The sequence below is a fragment of the Delphinus delphis genome, chromosome 3 (genome assembly GCF_949987515.2).
Source record: "Delphinus delphis chromosome 3, mDelDel1.2, whole genome shotgun sequence".
NCBI classification, from domain to species: Eukaryota; Metazoa; Chordata; class Mammalia; order Artiodactyla; family Delphinidae; genus Delphinus; species Delphinus delphis.
Genome location: NC_082685.1, coordinates 19,236,934 through 19,256,078, shown reverse-complemented (window position 1 = coordinate 19,256,078; position 19,145 = coordinate 19,236,934). Strand labels below are relative to the sequence as shown.

Below are 19,145 nucleotides of genomic sequence, written 5' to 3'. Positions count from 1 at the left end.
CCAGCATTGTACTTAATGCTGATACGAAAGGTCAGCATTTCCCAAACTGTGTTCCTTAGGGCACCATTTCAATGAGAAGCTAATATTATTTCAATGATTCTAGGACATGCAATTATTCTATAGATTTTAGCATCTGTAAGTGGCATCTGGGAATTATAATTTGCTACAGTTTTTATATACTTCTTAGAAGTATATAAAATAATCATGATCTTAAGATCAATGTTACCACTCTATGACATAAATCACAGCAAGATCCTTTTTGACCCACCTCCTAGAGAAATGGAAATAAAAACAAAAATAAACAAATGGGACCTAATGAAACTTAAAAGCTTTTTCACAGCAAAGGAAACCATAAACAAGACCAAAAGACAACCCTCAGAATGGGAGAAAATATTTGCTAATAAAGCAACTGACAAAGGATTAATCGCCAAAATTTACAAGCAGCTCATGCAGCTCAATAACAAAAAAACAAACAACCCAATCCAAAAATGGGCAGAAGACCTAAACAGACATTTCTCCAAAGAAGATATACAGATTGCCAACAAACACATGAAAGAATGCTCAACATCATTAATCATTAGAGAAATGCAAATCAAAACTACAATGAGATATCATCTCACACCAGTCAGAATGGCCATCATCAAAAAATCTAGAAGCAATAAATGCTGGAGAGGGTGTGACGAAAAGGGAACACTCTTGCACTGTTGGTGGGAATGTAAATTGATACAGCCACTATGGAGAACAGTATGGAGGTTCCTTAAAAAACTAAAAATAGAATTACCATATGACCCAGCAATCCCACTACTGGGCATATACCCTGAGAAAACCATAATTCAAAAAGAGTCATGTACCAAAATGTTCATTGCAGCTCTATTTACAATAGCCAGGACATGGAAGCAACCTAAGTGTCCATCAACAGATGAATGGATAAAGAAGATGTGGCACATATATACAATGGAATATTACTCAGCCATAAAAAGAAACGAAACTGAGTTATTTGTAGTGAGGTGGATGGACCTAGAGTCTGTGATACAGAGTGAAGTAAGTCAGAAAGAGAAAAACAAATACCATATGCTAACACATATATATGGAATCTAAGAAAAAAAAAAGGTCATGAAGAACCTAGGGGTAAGATGGGAATAAAGACACAGACCTACTAGAGAATGGACTTGAGGATATGGGGAGGGGGAAGGGTGAGCTGTGACAAAGTGAGAGAGTGGCATGGACTACCAAACGTAAAATAGATAGCTAGTGGGAAGCAGCCGCATAGCACAGGGAGATCAGCTCAGTGGTTTGTGACCACCTAGAGGGGTGTGATAGGGAGGGTGGGAGGGAGGGAGGTGCAAGAGGGAAGAGGTATGGGGACATATGTAGATGTATAACTGATACACTTTGTTATAAAGCAGAAACTAACACACCATTATAAAGCAATTATACTCCAATAAAGACGTTAAAAAAAAAATTTAGAGGAGAAGTCACAGAGAAACTTGTCTTTGACCTGAACTTGAGTTTCCATTAAGATTGCAATGCAGGGATATTACAGATGAAGGTAACCACATAAACTTACTATACTGAAATTTGCAGAGGTTATGAGTGTTGTTCAAGATCCCAAAGCAAGTGCATTGTGGAATCAGAATTTTAAGTGAGGCCTAATGAACTAAAAACAAGCCCTTTCTGTGATACCATGTTGCCTTTGAAGTAGTTTTTTTGGTGGGCTGGTAGAAACTGGTTCCAGTGTTTCTTACAAGAATGACTAGTTCTGTCCCCCCGTGGCCCCCCACCCCCGAGTTGATCCTCAAAGTTTCCTTTAGAATGGACTTGGTAAAATGCAGACATACAAGTATTCATGACGCCTGTGTCCAATCATTTCTCCTGCCATAGACTACTTCACTTCTAGGATTATATGAATTGAATTATGCTTTTCCCTCCTCCAAGAATTCCTTTCTCCCTATGGGGCATCTGGGAAAGCCACTTCATTTTTCAAAACTCAGTTTACATATTATGTCTTTTGTGCAGACTTCTTTTTAGTGTTGTGATCACATGCTTCTTTTTGCTACCCTTGCACTTCTGCATGCCTGATTGTTGCACTCGCTACACTGTATTGTATTTTTTACATATCTCTGTCTTCTCCTGGGCAACATTCCTTGGGGCCAGGGAATGTCCTTTTTTCATCTATTGATGTTGCCTTAGCATGTTAACTTGTTGTGAAGTAGTTACTTATAAAAATGAGATTTGATTAAATTGAAAAATTGTTATGTAAAAAAAAAAAATCAATGTTACCTTATATTCAATGAAGTATGGTAGATGTTTCTCAAAAAAAAAAAAAAGACAAATGCTTGAAAGGAGATTAAAGAATTATTTGTAGGCAATACAATTATATACTTTGAAAATCCAGGGCTTCCCTGGTGGCGCTGTGGTTGAGAGTCCGCCTGCAGATGCAGAGGACACAGGTTCGTGCCCCGGTCCGGGAAGATCCCACATGCCGTGGAGCGGCTAGGCCCATGGGCCATGGATGCTGAGCCTGCGCGTCTGGAGCCTGTGCTCCGCAATGGGAGAGACCGCAGCAGTGAGAGGCCCGCGTACTGCAAAAAAAAAAAAAAAAAAAATAAGCTAAGCATTCTTCGGTTGAGAGTCCGCCTGCCGATGCAGGGGGCACGGGTTCGTGCCCCGGTCCGGGAAGACCCCACATGCTCGGAGCGGCTGGGCCCATGAGCCATGGCCGCTGAGCCTGCGCGTCTGGAGCCTGTGCTCCGCAACGGGAGAGGCCACAACAGTGAGAGGCCCGCGTACCGCAAAAAAAAAAAAAAAAAAAAATCCACTTGAAAGGCTGTTAGAAGTTATACTTGTGGCTGGTCAGAGTATAAAGGTATAGAAATTCGACATTCCAGCAGTTGTCACTTTGCTGTCAGCTCAGTGAGGTGGGTGGTAGGGGACCATATCTACCCTGTTCCCCCTCATGTCTCCACAAGTGACTGGCACAGTAGGCTCTCAGCAAACTTTTGTTGAACTAAAAAAGTAATCTATCTACCAGAGCTGAAAAAAAAGTTTTAATCCCTTAAAATAAATTTAAATAAAAATAGTCCAAGAACCTGTTTGGGGAAGACTACAGAAATTTACCATGAGAAATAAGAAGAGATTTGAATAAAGGGAGAGATTCCACATTCCTTGGTAGGAAGCCTTAATATTATTCTGAAAACGTTAATTGGTTTAAAGTTAATTTAATAATTAAAAATTATTTTTAAAGATATTGACTTCTTAATCTGTAAATTCGATGCTATAATTAAAATCCTTGACATTATTTTGTTTGTTTAGGTTTTTGGAACTTAATAAAGTGATTCTATAATGTATTGTGTGTAGATGAAAAAGCATATATTGAAAAATAAGAGTGACCAAGGTGACCGTTTCAGGTACGAAGGCACATAGAGCTCTCGTGACAACAGTGGCCAGCATTGCTGTGCACTTATGGCTGGGCACTGTGCTGAGGGCTTCACCAAGACTATCCCATTTAATAATCACAACAAACCTCTGGTGAAGGCACAGGGGTCATCTCCCAGTTTAAAGCAGAGGAACCCGAGATGGGCTCAGAGGGGTCATGTCTGTGTTGCCCGAGGGCACAGGCTGGTAAGAGACAGGGATGAGGATTCCACCTCAGGTCTAATTCCTGGGCCAGTAATTTTGATGACTGCCATCCATTCTGTAAATTAAAACAGTAATTATATTTAAACATGCAGATGTACACACACAGGTGAATACAAACACACGTATTAAGCACTGTCTGAAGGACAATACTTGTAAGTAGCATTTATCTACTGGAGATTGAATTGGGCTGTTTTTACTTCTTCCTCTTGTTGCCTGTGTTTTCTGCTTTTTATTCAAAGAATGTATATTGTTTAAAATATTTTTTCCAGTGCAGTGGCTTTCCATCCTTCTTTGTCTTTCTTCCCTAGGATCTGGAGACACCTCTCTTAGAACCATAGAACTTGATTATTTCTCTTTTTAACTCTGCATCAGGAGTTTTAAATGCTCCTTTTTCTGCACAGGGCACATGTTGGTGTAGCACTTGGTAGAATGAGGGTTTTTTTCTCCCATGGTCCTTCAGGTACCACCTTCATGGTTTTTACCATATCTATGTACCACCTGTACTATTGATTACCTAACTTTCTTTTTCATTTACCAACTTTTCTAACAATTTTATTTTTAAAAGAAACTTTCTGTTTCCATCTCAAGGGAAAAATTCTTTTTTCCACACAGAGAAAGTTACTATAAAAATAAACACAATGACTGCACATTTCATTAGTGGATAGATCTTATAGTTTGCTTTTAAGTTCCCCCGCTTTTTCTTGCTTTGTGTGTGTGTGTGTGTGTGTGTGTGTGTGTGTGTAAGAAAAGGAGTCATCTGTCCTAATGAGTTTCCCACTATATGGATTTTGTTGAGTGCCTCCTCCATGTTCTTCTGTTCACCGTATTTCCTGCAAACAGAAGTTTATAGGTGTCTAGAAGCTTGATCTTCAGGTTTGCTTTTTTTTTTTTTTTGGCAAGACTATTTAATAGGTAGTGTGTCCTTCCATCAGGAGGCACTATGTCTCATTGTCTTTTTGTAGTACTGTTAAAATTGATCAGGGGGTTCAAAGATCAGAAGCCTTATCCATCCATTATAAAGCTGCTCTTAGCTTTTCATTTCTTCATTTCAGTAGCCACTGATGGACCTTGATTAGGGCTATTAATGATTAGGAATTCGTAAGTTGATTATTATAATTCTATCATTCCTTCTTTATTAGCTATATTTCTCCTATAAAGAGAAACTTGCCTTCATAAACTGTGGTTATTCTGAAAGGTCATTTGGAAAGGCAAGATAAATGTTTCATTCTTTCCCTTTATTATTCAGAATGTGTTGGTTCCTGAGCATTCTCCAAAGGTGACATTGTTTGGATCCTGATTCGAGGAAAGCAATTATAAAAGGACATCTATGAGATTACTGGGGAAAATTGAACATACTGGATACTTGATGATATGAAGGAAAAACTATTGCTCTTAGATGTGATAATGGTATTGTAGTAGGGTGAAAATAATCCTTGTCTTTTAGAGCTATAAGCTAAAATGTTTACACATGATTTGATGTCTGGACTGGCTTCAAAATAATTCTGGGTGGAGGGGAGGGGCGGGAGGTATGAATCAATGTTTATATGCCATATCCTAAAATGCTATTCAGTGTTACTGATATGGACCCACATCTTGTAACTGTCAAGGACAGGCCCCATCTCTGACACCCATATTTTCCTTGCTCCAGCGCTATCATAGAACACACCAACCGGGTCATCTTCCTTGAGGATGATGACATTGCTGCAGTGGCTGATGGGAAACTCTCTATTCACCGGGTCAAGCGTTCGGCTAGTGATGACCCATCTCGAGCCATACAGACCTTGCAGATGGAATTGCAGCAAATCATGAAAGGCAGGTGTCCTCTGAGGGTCCCTGTGCAGCAGCCTCATGGGGCAGGTGCTCTGTGGGGGAGCTCCTGAGACTCTCTGCCCTGTCATGGGTGGGCACTACAGCCTTCCTGCCTGCTGTGAGCACCGGAGTGGGGCTGCAGGTGGTCTGTGGTTCATACATCTCAGGGGATGTGGGGCACCTGGCCTGGCTACTCCAAAGGGGCTTCTGACCATGCCCCGGCACCAGGTCTCCCTGCTTGAACTGACCCCAGTCCATCAACTACCTCCCTTTACAGATTCTCTGGGACACATTCCTACACCCCAGGCATCATTTCTTCTCTGGATGAGAGGCCTGCAGTAACGGGGGACTGTGGACTACTTTCTCCTTGTGAGGGGAGTCTATCTTCCTGCACCCACACTTGTCTCCCTACACCCTCCTCTCCACAGGGCAGCCTGGGTAAACGTTTAAGAACGTGAATCATACCCTCTTATCATGCTGTGTAAAGCCCTCCAATGGCTTCCCACTGTTCTCAGCATAAAACCCACACTCCCTGCCACAGCCCACAGCCATCCACACACAGCCTGGACCCACCTTGCACAACCCTTCTCCACTGTGCCCCTCCCTGCCCGCCCTGGCTGCCTCACTGTTACTCAGACAGGCGGAGTGCTTACTCCCCTGGGGGTCATCGCACTCACTCAGCTTCGCACAGGACCAGCTCCTTTTGATCATCTCTCCTGAAACGTCACCCCCTCAGAGAGGCCTTCCCTGATCCATATCTGCAATGGCCCGACCCCTCCTCACTTGCTCTGTTTGCTTCGTGGCACTCTTTCTACAAGTTCTCTGCCGAGGGCAGCAGACAGGGACACTGTGATGCTTGGCATCATGTGTGTGTGTATCCCAGAGGACACTCCCGCCTTGTCTGTGGACACCTGTCGACAGGCATCAGGCACAGCACCCGTCGGGGGTCTTAGATGTCATCCGGTTTCATTCACATCAGAGCCCTAGAAATATGTGGCTAAAAAGATTTTTGGTTTTTTGTTTTAATACAGTGTATAGGAGGGAATTTGGTTTAAAAAAAATTGCCTATTTCCTTAGGCTCGCTTAATTTGTACTTCCCTAAGTAGGTGGGTGTTAGGAAGTAAAACATTTTACTTTCCTCTGGCCTTGTTAAGAGGAGCGTGGCCCAGGAAGGCCAGCCATGCATTTGTTACTTACATCCCTCCCTCCCTCAAGTTGCAGGGTCTGATACGCACATTGAAGATAATAATCATACCTTATCTGGCTTGTCACCATGAGTATCAGGTGGGACAATACCTGGAGACACCTTTTGTAATCTGCAGTAGCCTTTACATGTGTCACTGTGACTAACTGCATAACAACTGTTCTTCTTGATTAAAAGCTAAGCAGTGAAAGTGTAACAACATTAAAATTGACATCCTGTTGATGTTTGTTTGACCAGGTAACTTCAGTGCATTTATGCAGAAGGAGATATTTGAACAGCCAGAATCAGTTTTCAATACCATGAGAGGTCGGGTGAATTTTGAGACCAACACAGGTAATCCCTCGTCCGAGCCCTGGGCCAATGCACAATCCCTGTGTCATGTCAGCATTAACACACTGCATGTGTCCTGCAGTGCTTCTGGGCGGCTTGAAGGACCACTTGAAGGAGATCAGACGATGTCGCCGGCTCATTGTGATTGGCTGTGGAACTAGCTACCATGCTGCTGTGGCCGTAAGTGCAACATGCTGGGCCCTTGATAGTGCCTGGGAGGCAGTGTTGGCTAGGACAAGATGAGTCTTAAATGCTGTCATGCATTTGGCCTTCCAAATTTGGTGCCATGAGCCAGTACGAGAACTGGCATGGAGCCATTTCTCCAGCAGTTTGGCCTGTGAATGCCTGAAGTTCCCTGCTCACCTGGACGCAGAGGTTCCATTTCATCAACTGTCTTAGAAGCCCAGCCACCTTTGTCCCTGTACTGTTCATGACTGACTTTAGTCCCCATTCTTGTTGGCTTCAGACGCGGCAAGTTTTGGAGGAACTGACCGAGCTCCCGGTGATGGTTGAACTTGCTAGTGATTTTCTGGACAGGAACACACCTGTGTTCAGGGATGACGTTTGCTTTTTCATAAGCCAGTCAGGTAAGGGTTACAGGTTTTCACTAGTTCATCTCAGGGCTCTGTCCTCTCAGTGACACACCATGCAGCTCCCTCCCTCCTTCATCCCATGAAGTTCTCTGCACATAGACCATGTGCCACACTCTCTCATGCCCAGGGTCATTCAACCCTCAGAGCCATCAGCTACTGTCCCATTTTATGGGGAGGGCCATGCAGCCAGGTTCTCCCTCCTCCTGCTGTTCCAAGTCCAGGACTTAAGGGACCACTCACCGAGATACTCAGAAATGTGTGCTGGGTTTAAATTAGAGGAAAGTTTAATTCTGCTAGTTGAGAGCCACCTCAAGAACTGTGTGGGCACCATACAGTGCTCACGCAACCCAACAGTGCGAGGCATGGAGAGACACTACTCAGGTGTAGAGAGCCCAGGCTGCCCTCAGCTCAGGAAACTCTGCCTGGGTGGCATTCTAACACTAGGCTTGGGTGTTTGCTCCAGCTCAAGGCAGGACGGAGGGTCAGGGAGATGATCCATGGCCATATGCTTGGAGTCCCCATGAGCTCTAGGAGGATTTTTATATACTGAATTATGGAAAATCCCAAACTTTTATAAAAGAGAGACTTGCATAAAGAAGCACCTAGGCTCAGCAGTTATGTTATGGAATAACTCACCCATCTTGTGTCATCATATCTACTTTAACCCCTCCCCTTCACTGTGTTATTTTAAAGTCAGTCTCAGACATCATGTTATTTCATCCATAAATATTGCAGAACGTATCTCTAAATGATAAAAGAAAAAATATAACACCAATGTCATTATCGCAATTGAAGCATTAACAGCAATACCCTAATATCTTTTTATACTGCTTTCATTATGAAGTTTCAATACCATTTCCATTTCAGTAACAAGCTAAGAAAAACTAACACAGACACAGCCACCATCTAGCTGACCACCTCGTACCCAGGTGCTGCCCTCTGACTTCAGTTGCCACTGTTACCTTTGGGTTTACAATCCCATCAGAGCCTAAAAATGTTTCATGAATTGGTGGAAGCCACTAACCAAAGAACAGAAGTGGTTTTAATGTGAAAATAATGCAGTGGCACCTCCTGAGTGACTTCATAGAAGGGGTTTAAAGTTTCACTTTGTTCACCCCTTTACATTAAATTTTTTTAACTGTATCAAAAATGGGGATGTTGCCGATGAAGATAGAGCACCCCATGAAGATAGAGCTCCCTTGCTCCCATAGGCGCTAAGGGAAGGCCTTGTAGCACCCCAGTTCACTAGACGCAAGTCTGAGCAGAAACAGGAGAGGAGAATTGGGCCATAGTAGCACCAGCCTGCACTGCAGAGAAGTTAGGACAGCACAGCCAAGAGTGGTGGCTCTGTGAACATTGAATGTTTGGTTTTATGTTCTGGATCATATTTAATTTAGCTTGAGTTCTTTAGGACTTACAAACATAGGAAGTTTGTGCTGGTTTGTGCATGAACCTATTTAAGCTTTTTTATAAAAATAATTTGAGTACACACTAGGACAAGAAATGTTTTCCTTTAAAACAAGATCTGTTTGAGAAACACCATTTAGGGGCATTCTTGCTTTTTAACTTAAATCTCAGCCCATTCTGAATAAGGCAGTTTAGAGTCCGAGAAAGGGCACTGGGAGCCAGGCCCACACTATCACCCACAGCTACTTGGCCTTGAGTGAGTGAGGCATTGATTTGCTCCATCTCTGAGTACCTCATCCTCAAGGGAAAATGGGGATGATGCCCCCTACAGAGTTGTCATGAGAGTTCAGTGAGACAGTGGATGAGCAAGCACTCGCCACATAAATAGTAGCAAAATCGTGAATCTGAGAATCAACCAGGGCACAAGGCCAGGCTGTAGTGTGTTGAATAGGAAATGGGAAGTGAGAAAGTGGAGAAGTATTTATAAACCACTCTGTCTTAATATTCAAGAGAAATTAGATTAGAGAAGAGCTGGGACAAGAGAATCTTGAACCATTTTTAGAAAAAATAATCTCACATATTTTTCATGAAAACATCAATTGTAGAACTTAAATGTTCTATTCAACACTTAATCATGAACAAACTTTTAATAAATTCCTTCCAAATTAGTTCCACTTACTAATCAGCTTTCATCTTCTAGTTACATAAATGATCACAATGAACCACATTAATTGCATTACTAAACACCCAAGTGATCGAGTGACTCCCATATGTCTGTGCTGTCAGGGTCCCCACATGGAGGCCCCATCCAGTTGAACAGTTTACCAACTTTCATGAGAAAGGTCTTAACATCCCCTAGAACATGCACTTCACGCTGAGTGGTAAAATGAGAAGTGATAAATTAATTTCAACCTTCAAATTCAAATCCCTATGAATGTTTTATTTTCCTATTTACTTTTAAACCTAAAGAACTCTCCTTTTTCAAGATCTAAGTGCTAACTGTGTTTTTGGTGTTCATAGCCCTTGAATAAAGAGCATCTTACATTAAAAAAAAAAAAAAGAATCAACCAGAAAAATTGTTGAGCATGCATTTTCCTTTCTGAGCACACACCAACTGTGTCTGGACATCAATTTCTGCCTAAGGGCCAGAAGTAAATGAGTTGGGGGCTGGGGGTTAAGGCTGGCAGAGCCCACATACCTGTGAGCTGAAAAGAAGGACCTGTGTGGCAGGTGAGACCGCAGACACCCTCCTGGCACTGCGCTACTGTAAGGACCGCCGGGCCCTGACCGTGGGTGTCACCAACACTGTGGGCAGCTCCATCTCCCGAGAGACTGACTGCGGAGTCCACATCAATGCAGGACCGGAGATCGGCGTGGCCAGCACCAAGGTAGAAGGAGCCATGTGGGCACCCGCAGGAGGGCCTCTGCTGGGTGGGTGGACAGGGGGCCAAGAGGGGAGCCCAGGAATCTGTCTCGTCTTGAGTGGTCACCACATGTACATCACCCCGGCTCTGCTAGCACCACTGTTTTGTCCTCAGGCTTACACCAGTCAGTTCATCTCCCTGGTGATGTTTGGTTTGATGATGTCCGAAGACCGCATTTCACTACAAAACAGAAGGCGAGAGATCATCCATGGCCTGAGATCTTTACCTGGTATGTTCCAGAGCTAAACTGCTCATTATCAAATCCTGTGGACTGTTCCTGGCTGCTCTCTTACTTGACTCTCTCCCATAAACAATGCTGTTAATCATTCCCTTCTCCTCAAAACTTTTACTTACCACTGAATCCCTGAAGCAGCCCCCACTGGGCCAAGATTAAAGTCCGCACTTGTCACCAGGCCACGGAGCCCTGCACTCTGGGCCCCTGTGCCTCTGACCTCATCGAGCTCCCTCCCCCTCCCTGAGCTGCCTCACTGACCTTCTGATCCTCAGCAATGCCAAGCTCTTTCCACCACAGGGCTTTTGCACTGGCTCTTTCCTCTACCAAAACCCTCTTCCTCCAGCTCTTCATATGACTGACGCCTCCCATTACCCAAGTCTCAGCTCAAATGTCACCTCCGGGACCCTCCCTGGCCACCCTAATAGGGGCACTAATCCCCTGCCCATCTCTCTAAAAAACATTAGCCCATTTCTTTTCTTTATAGCACATACCATGATCTGAAATTACCTGTCCTCCTGTGAATTGGCTTGTCTTCCCCAACCGTGTCTGCTCAGTGAGCACACAACCGTGTCTGTCAGAGTCACTGCTGGATGCCAGGTGTCCAGCCAGGGCAGACATTCAGTAGTTGCTCAGGAAATACATAAGAAGGAGTGAATGGCCTCACACCTCTTCCTGGCCCAAACTGCTCCTTCACAGTCTCACCAGACTTTATTCTGGAACCAAGGGCAAACCTCAGAGAAGGCAGTGAGGGAAAGCCACCATGTAACCATACAAGCTCTAGGGGTCTGAATCTGACCAAGACAACATGCTGAAAATTTATTGACAAGAAAAACTTTCTTAACTTTAAGCCAGATAATAATCCTGCAAAAACAGGACTCTGTTCTGCTAGGCAGTTACCAAGATGTAAACCCAAAGGTCCTGGGGTCCCTTTCAGTCAAAACTATTTTCTTAGTAATATGTTATTTATAGTGAATAAGATGCTTTTGCCTTTCTCTCTGTGTGAACATCTGCAAAGGCAATGATGGCCGCCGCTGGCACTTTAGCACATTTCAAGGCAGAGGCATCACACTATTCCCATGACAGAAATGCACATAGCTTCACTTAGGAATGTCTTTGATGATATGGTAAAATGCATTAGTCTTATTAAACTGCAACACTTTTTAATATTCTATGTGACAAATGGAAGGTATGCAGCACCCTGAGGTTGTTCCAGAGAAAAACGCCCTATGATTGATTAACAAGCTGAGTTGGTACTTGGCAGACATTTTCTCAAAAGTGAACCAAGTTATCCTGACACTTTGAGAAAAACAACTGATAACATTTTTTTGGGGTTTTTTTTTTTGTTTTTTTTTTCGTTGCGGAGCACAGGCTCCGGACGCGCAGGCTCAGCGGCCATGGTTCACAGGCCCAGCTGCTCCGCGGCATGTGGGATCTTCCCAGACCGGGGCACAAACCTGTGTCCCCTGCATCGGCAGGCGGACTCTCAACCACTGCGCCACCAGGGAAGCCCCTGATAACAGTTTTTGTTGCTAATGATAACCTTCGAGCTTTCAACCGAAACATGATCTGGAATACTTGTAGCTGTCAGCTCGAGTTTGACCTCCTCCCAATACTCAGAAACATCTCTGATGAGATCACAGTGATTTTAACAAATATGACTTTTTTAAAAAATATTTTATAATGAAATGTGTCCATTTTTAGAAGATTTGGGTAACTCAGTGAACCAATATTTTGCAAATGGCCAATGCAGTGTTATAAAATTATGCACATGTAAAAGACCCATTTAGGTAAGTGCAAGATAGACAAATACATTTTAATGTAACAAGGTAGGAAAAGTTTGTTGATATGATCTCAGATTCCACATTTGCACCTACCCTTTTAAGAAATTGTCACTTCTTAAGTTTGGTGTACTATCAAAGAACATTCACAATTATTTGAAAAAGTTGTTTAAATATGCCTTCTTTCTCCAACTACAAATCTCTGTGAGGCCAGATTTTCTTCCTGTACTTCAACCAAAAAACATATCACAACAGATTGAATGGGGAAGCAGATAGGAGAATCTGTCTTTTATGAAAAAATCAGGCATTAAAGATTTGCAAAAATGTAAAATAGTGCCACTCTTCTCACTGATTTTTTTCATTTCATGGGTTTATTATTATTTTTAAATGAATGAATAAGTATCTTTAATTTTCTCAGCTTCTATTCTGGTAAATATTGATAGCTATAACCCACAAAAATAAAGGTTTTTAGAAATTCACAGTAAATGTTAAGAGCGTAAGGGAGTCCTGAGACCAAAAAATTTGAGAAGTGCTGGTCCAACCTACACTGGCTTTGTTTCCAGACATGGCATGTGGCCCAGATGAGGGGCATTAGTATGGAGTGTCAGCTGTGTGGCTGGTCAGCTGGGGATTTAGCCTCTCTGAACCTCTGTTGCCTTGCCTGTAAAATGGAGCTAGAAATAACACTTCCCTACTTACTTATGTGCTCAGGAAAGTATAAACACAAATACGAATCACCATCACAATAAAATCCTGGCCGATAACACAAGCTATTTCCCATAATCTACATTTAAAGTCCTTTGAAACTAATACAAGGAAGGCAAGTGTGTAAGTGATGTGAGTTCTAAAACCTTGTCTTATACACCATGACTTTTCTTTGTGAATCTTGTTTTATAATTGGTGTGACTGGCTCTCCCCCTCTGCTATGTGCTTCACTTAGAGCTGATCAAGGAAGTGTTGTCACTGGATGAGAAGATCCACGACCTGGCCCTGGAGCTCTACACACAGAGGTCGCTCCTGGTCATGGGGCGGGGCTATAACTATGCCACGTGCCTGGAAGGAGCCTTGGTGAGCCCCCTCTGACCAACCCCCACCTCCACTGGCCCCTGCATGATGGCAGGCATGGGAGACACCCCAAGAAACCAGCAGGAAGGAGGGCAGGGCATTGTGCTAGGGGAGGGGAGGGTTTCGCTCACTGACCAGGTATTCTAGCTCTGGCCACACGGAGATGAGGGCTCCTGATCTCCTGAAGACAAAGGGGGCAGGGCAACCTTATGAGAGCCCCTGAGGTGTCAACCTGCACCAGGCTCCATCTGGAATAGCTCATTCTTACCTCATGAGTATCTTCTGAGAGGCTGGCAGTTATTGTTTACATTTTACCCAGGAGCAAACTGAGCCTCCAAAAAATTCATCTTGCTCAAAATTACATAGTGGAAGTGATCAGCCTAAGATTTGAAATCAGGTCCATTTGGACTTTGCTTTTTTCCACTGCCACAAGCAGTCTGCATGGGAGGATTTGGGCAGACCAGAGTTGCAGGGTTGGGTCTCTGTAGAGTGTCCCTCTTACTCCTCAAACTTCCAAGGGGAGCTGGGATCCTTCAGGAATGAGCATTGAAATTCCTGTATTTTTTATATCAGTGATTGGCTGTTTTGCCCACTGCAGCTATAAAGATCCATACCGGCTTGAGAGAAAGCCGTTGGAGTAGGGGTAAGATGCCAGGACCACAGGGCTACTGAGAGGGCGGGAAGTGATGTCCAGGGACCCGAGCCTAGTGCTTGCCCTTTAGTCACTATCCACCTGCTGTTTATGGATCAACAAGCAAGGTAAATGGGAGACTGTCACAGGAGACACCCCGAGAAACCAGCAGGAAGGAGGGCAGGGCATTGTGCTAGGGGAGGGGAGGGGGAGGCAGCATTTGGTACCCACACATGGGTATCATCTATAACTCAGCTTGGCTGCCCTTCTCTCCCCGTGGGAACAAGTGGCTGCTCCCCACCACCACCCCCATTTGGAAGAACGATGCCAGTTGTGGGAAACATTCACAGTATTACAGGAAGTGGGGAGTGGGTGTGGGGTACAAGCCATGAATTGCCTGACTGCAGTGAGGTTCAACTCCCACATCCTTCCAGTGGATATTCTGACCCCTGTCAAAGGAAGTGAGAGGCCAGGCACACTGCTTCTCAGGGGTAATAGAGGCAATGCCTCGGTGGGGCACACTTTTGGCGCCCCAGCCCCGTGCCTCTGCCATCTGGTGTGGGGTGCTCAGCTGCAGCTCCTGAGTGTGCTGGTGAAAGATGAGTATTCAGCTGTGTCTCCAAGTTAGTCTTGGGGGAAAGAAAGAAGCTTTTACGCTGCTGCTGGCACAAGTCAGTGGCCCCTCTGTGGTGACTTGGGTACCAGCACTTCAGCCGTCTGCGGCATCCAGGATGGAGCCACACTCCTGACAATGTTTCCCTGACCCAAATAAATAGTTCTAGGGAGTTGAGAAATGTTTTCTTCAACACTCTCACCAGTTCAATGACATGGGTTTAATGGTAACTGAAAAAAAATGTGTCTCTCTAAACATAGGGGGAAAACTCCATTAACACCCCAGTGTGTGTGTGATTTTTCTTGATAGTTAAGTTGGAGCAACCCTTTGGAAGTTATTAATGATCTAGAATTGGGGGAGTGATTAATCAGATAATTGAATGAAGGTGTAGAATAAAATGCCATCATTACAAATTATAACTGTTAGGGAGGCCATGTGGCTGGCTACAGAGGGGAAGGGGGAAAGCTAGATTGACACTGACTTGTCCATCCAAGGCGGGTGACTGTGTCCCAGAGCTGGTCTGGGTTCACAGGCTGTGTGCTGGGCTTTGTGCATGCTCTGGACAGCAGCCAGCCCTCTCCCCTGGCCCTGGCCTTTTCGGCTGCCCTCAGTGCTGTTGACCGCTCCATGTGTCCATCTGCCTCTTGGCCCTCAGCTCCCTGCTTCCTGGAATCATTCCTTCCCGCCTCCCCTTTCTCCCCTCTGGCTGATCTGCTCCCTGTCTTCCCAGTGTGACAATGATCCCACCTCGTGTTTCCCCAGAAAATTAAAGAGATAACCTACATGCACTCAGAAGGCATCCTAGCTGGGGAGCTGAAGCACGGACCCCTGGCGCTGATTGACAAGCAGATGCCCGTCATCATGGTCATCATGAAGGATCCTTGCTTTGCCAAATGCCAGAATGCCCTGCAACAGGTCACAGCCCGCCAGGTGAGGGCTCTCTGCCACACATGCCTCCTGTTCTCTTCCACACATGCCCGCCTCACCCACCGTCTGCCGGCATCAGCTATGGGTGTTCCTGCTGGGGAGTAGGCATGAGCACACACTCTCTCCTGGGGCCCCTCATGTGTGGTGCACATTCAGAAAGGGACTGGCCAGCCTGCGGCCATGCCCACAGAAGCTCTTAGGTGAGGCCCAGTGATCCAGATTGCCCAGAGGGGTCCTGGATCCCAGGCATGGAGACCAGAGGAGGTCTGGTGGAGAGCCCTGGGGATAGTTCTGATATTGGCCACCCAGAGTTAGTCAGATTTCACAGGTGAAGGGCACTGTCCTCCACAAGACCGCCCTCACTTCAGCCACTAGCTACAATCTTTGGGTTTCCTAGGCCACCCACACTTCTGACCAACTGGATCCAAATTCAGGAGTTCCCACCACCCCCTCAGTTTCAATAATTCGCTAGAACTTGTAGAACACAGGCTGCTCTCTCTGCCCCGAACATTCTTCCCACACTTCTTCGGGGAGTTGGCCTCTCATCATTCAGGTCTCAATACAAATGTCTCCTTTTTAGAGAGCTCCTCAGACCTCACCACTGTCTCCCAAGCATGTTACGGGGTTTTACCTCCCAGGTGGCTTTTATCTGAAATTCATTGTTATTTATCGGTTTGCTTATTTACATATTTGTTTTCTTACCACTTGACTATGAGCCCCTGGAGTAAGGGGTAAGAGCTCCTGCTCTTTGCAAAGCACATTGGAGCCACTCACAAATGGGTGCTGCATGAACGCAGCAGGAGGTGACCCCCTACCAGGGAAGAATACGAACCTCACCAAAAAAGCCTCCAAACTCTTTGTCCTTTACACAAATCGGATACATCACCTCATCCATAACTCCAGCAAAAGCAAAAGATCACTGTTATGATTGCAATATGTTTATCTCAGAAACTCTGCTGTGTGTGAGGGATTGCTTCTTTCAGAGATGATCTGCATCTTGTGATCACATTTCTCTGTCTTAGGGTCGCCCAATCATACTGTGCTCCAAGGACGACACTGAAAGTTCCAAGTTTGCATATAAAACAATCGAGCTGCCCCACACCGTGGACTGCCTCCAGGGCATCCTGAGTGTGATTCCACTACAGCTCCTCTCCTTCCACCTGGCTGTACTCCGAGGATATGACGTATGTCTAAAAATTGCACATCACCCAGCAAAGGGGAGAGACATAACCCAGAGTTCCATTTGGTTCTTAAATACTTATTTGGCATAAAAATTCATAAGAGAAATATTTACATTTAAAATAACTGTTTTTAAAGTAACTTATACCCCCTGAAAACAAGATGGGAACTGCAAGATGTATGAAGGCCATATTAAACCATAAGCTTCTCACCCAGAGGCAATGTTAATTAGCAAATTTAATATTTTATTCCAGTCTTTTCCTTGTGCCTGTGCATTTTTAAAGATTTTTTTGAGATAATATCAAGGATGAACTTTTATAACTTCCTTTTTAACATATTACAAATATTTTCTCACATCTTGAACTTGTAAGCAACACTTGATCATTGCACAATATTCCACTGCAGTCTTACAACACAGATTTTAACAATTACTTAACCGGTCTTCTATTATTTAAACTGTTTCTAATTTTTTGGAATATCTGCATAAATAACAATTGCAGTGAATTATCTTTGTATATACATCTTCCTCCCACATTAGAAGATTTATCCTCAGTCTAGCAAATCATTCAACATTTTGGAACTCCTATATTGTCGATTTCTGTTCCAGAAAAGAACCAGTTTATGATCTCACCAGAAAGTATGTGTGCAAAGAAATAGTTTTACTACAATTTTGAGAAGCTTTAAAAAATATATATCAATACCAAAAACAATATAACAAACATCCGATGGTATATATACCATCCAGCATTGACATTTGCCAACATTTTGTCATTTTTGTTTCTTCTCTTTTTTAATGTTATTGTAAATGAAATAAGACCCTGTAGATAAAGTTGAAGGCTACTTTATCAACCATCTTCAGTCACATTTCCTTCCCAGTCCCCACCCTTAACCAATAATTTAGTGCATCTACTTCCAAGAAAAGTGAATTTTTAACAGTACAAATTGAGCTAGCTGTTTTTAATAGCATGAATCATATCCTTTTAATAGTGTTAACACTGCGTGACACAGGTGCCCCATAAATATTTATTGCATAAACTAAACATTGTACAGTTCAGTGAAGTTTCTGGAATAAGGAACTGCTTCCAAGATGCAGGTCTCAAGGAGCTCATGGTTGGAGGTGCCCAGGAACACCTGTCTCCTTGTCGTCAAGTACTCTGAGAGTAGGCTTTATAAACACAGTGTGTTGCTGAGACTTGTGGGGTCCTGAGCAGCTACTTTCTGTCATTTTAGGTTGACTTCCCCAGAAATCTGGCCAAGTCTGTAACCGTGGAATGAGAACAAGAGTGTGAGAAGACCATCACCACCTTTAATCTGATTTAAGACCTTTCCCAGTGACATCAAGTGGGAAGAAAAGCTGGCATTCTGCGTGTTCTGAGTAGATTCCAGTAGAACTTGACAGCTTTGACGTGCCTTGTACCCAAGTGCTTTGCTTACAGCAGATAGTGTTTCTCTGTGTCCTGAAGTTGCCAGAGGAGAAGGGAATCATTGTTTACACATGGGATCTGAGTGGACTTTTCCAATACCGTGCAATAGAGATACAGCTCTCTTCAGAGTAACTGTGAACCTTTTTTAACCAACACTAGTTAGTTTTAAAGACAAAATATTTATAATGACAATTGTATAGCTTTTAAGTTATTTTTCTAGTATGTGGCTTTCTGTAGCCAAGGTAACGCCCAGACCATACCCTCAGGCTACCCAGTGCACCCAGTGTCCTGGCAGGGAGCATTCATCTCAGATTTGAGCACCAGGCATTGCCCCTCTGGACTCCTTTCTCCTTTCCCATCCTCTCTTGGCTGCTCCTGAGTCCTGTCCCCTGACTTCAGGGAAGCCCCCTCCCACCATCTTCCTATGCCTCTTATAAGTCCTGTCAAATCTCAACTCCCTTCATCAGTGTCTTCTCATCTAAATCTCTCCGACAACTTCTCTCTGATCATGGTTCTTTTTAAGATCAGGCAGTATTTTGGTCCCTGCTCCTGCCCATAGTAAAACAGCCTGAAAAATCCCATGCAAGAGAGTAGTTTCAAGAGGGCTAACTTGCCCTCTATTTAAAAGCATGCACAATCAAAGTACTATGCAATTTTAAGACAATAAATACAGTACAATTTTTTTGTCTTGTGCGTGTGGATTTTTGTTATTCTCATTCTTTTCGCATGCTTTTGAGGGCTCCTCAAAACAAACTCAGCAGTGTCTCGTGGGGGCAGCCCTGTTTGTTGGTAGCCACACCCGTGACCTATGTGCTTCTAGGATGAAAATGAGCACTATTTTAACAGAATGGAACAAAATGCAGGAGATTTGGGACTTTGGAATGAGA

At 44.0% G+C, this 19,145-nt stretch overlaps 1 protein-coding gene across 2 annotated transcripts in view; it reads left to right on the top strand.

The window, feature by feature from the left end:
• GFPT2 (glutamine-fructose-6-phosphate transaminase 2) overlaps positions 1 to 18,928 on the top strand; it is a 45,494-nt gene extending 26,566 nt beyond the window's left edge. For both annotated transcript variants that reach the window (XM_060006754.1, XM_060006755.1), the window contains 10 exons: positions 5,288 to 5,451; positions 6,890 to 6,985; positions 7,065 to 7,162; positions 7,449 to 7,569; positions 10,213 to 10,370; positions 10,521 to 10,635; positions 13,360 to 13,487; positions 15,491 to 15,658; positions 16,678 to 16,839; positions 18,065 to 18,928. In XM_060006754.1, the coding sequence (XP_059862737.1) occupies positions 5,288 to 5,451; positions 6,890 to 6,985; positions 7,065 to 7,162; positions 7,449 to 7,569; positions 10,213 to 10,370; positions 10,521 to 10,635; positions 13,360 to 13,487; positions 15,491 to 15,658; positions 16,678 to 16,839; positions 18,065 to 18,109 (1,255 nt within the window). In that variant the 3' untranslated portion in view covers positions 18,110 to 18,928. The remainder of the gene's footprint in view (positions 1 to 5,287; positions 5,452 to 6,889; positions 6,986 to 7,064; positions 7,163 to 7,448; positions 7,570 to 10,212; positions 10,371 to 10,520; positions 10,636 to 13,359; positions 13,488 to 15,490; positions 15,659 to 16,677; positions 16,840 to 18,064) is intronic.
• The last annotated feature ends 217 nt before the right edge of the window (positions 18,929 to 19,145 follow it).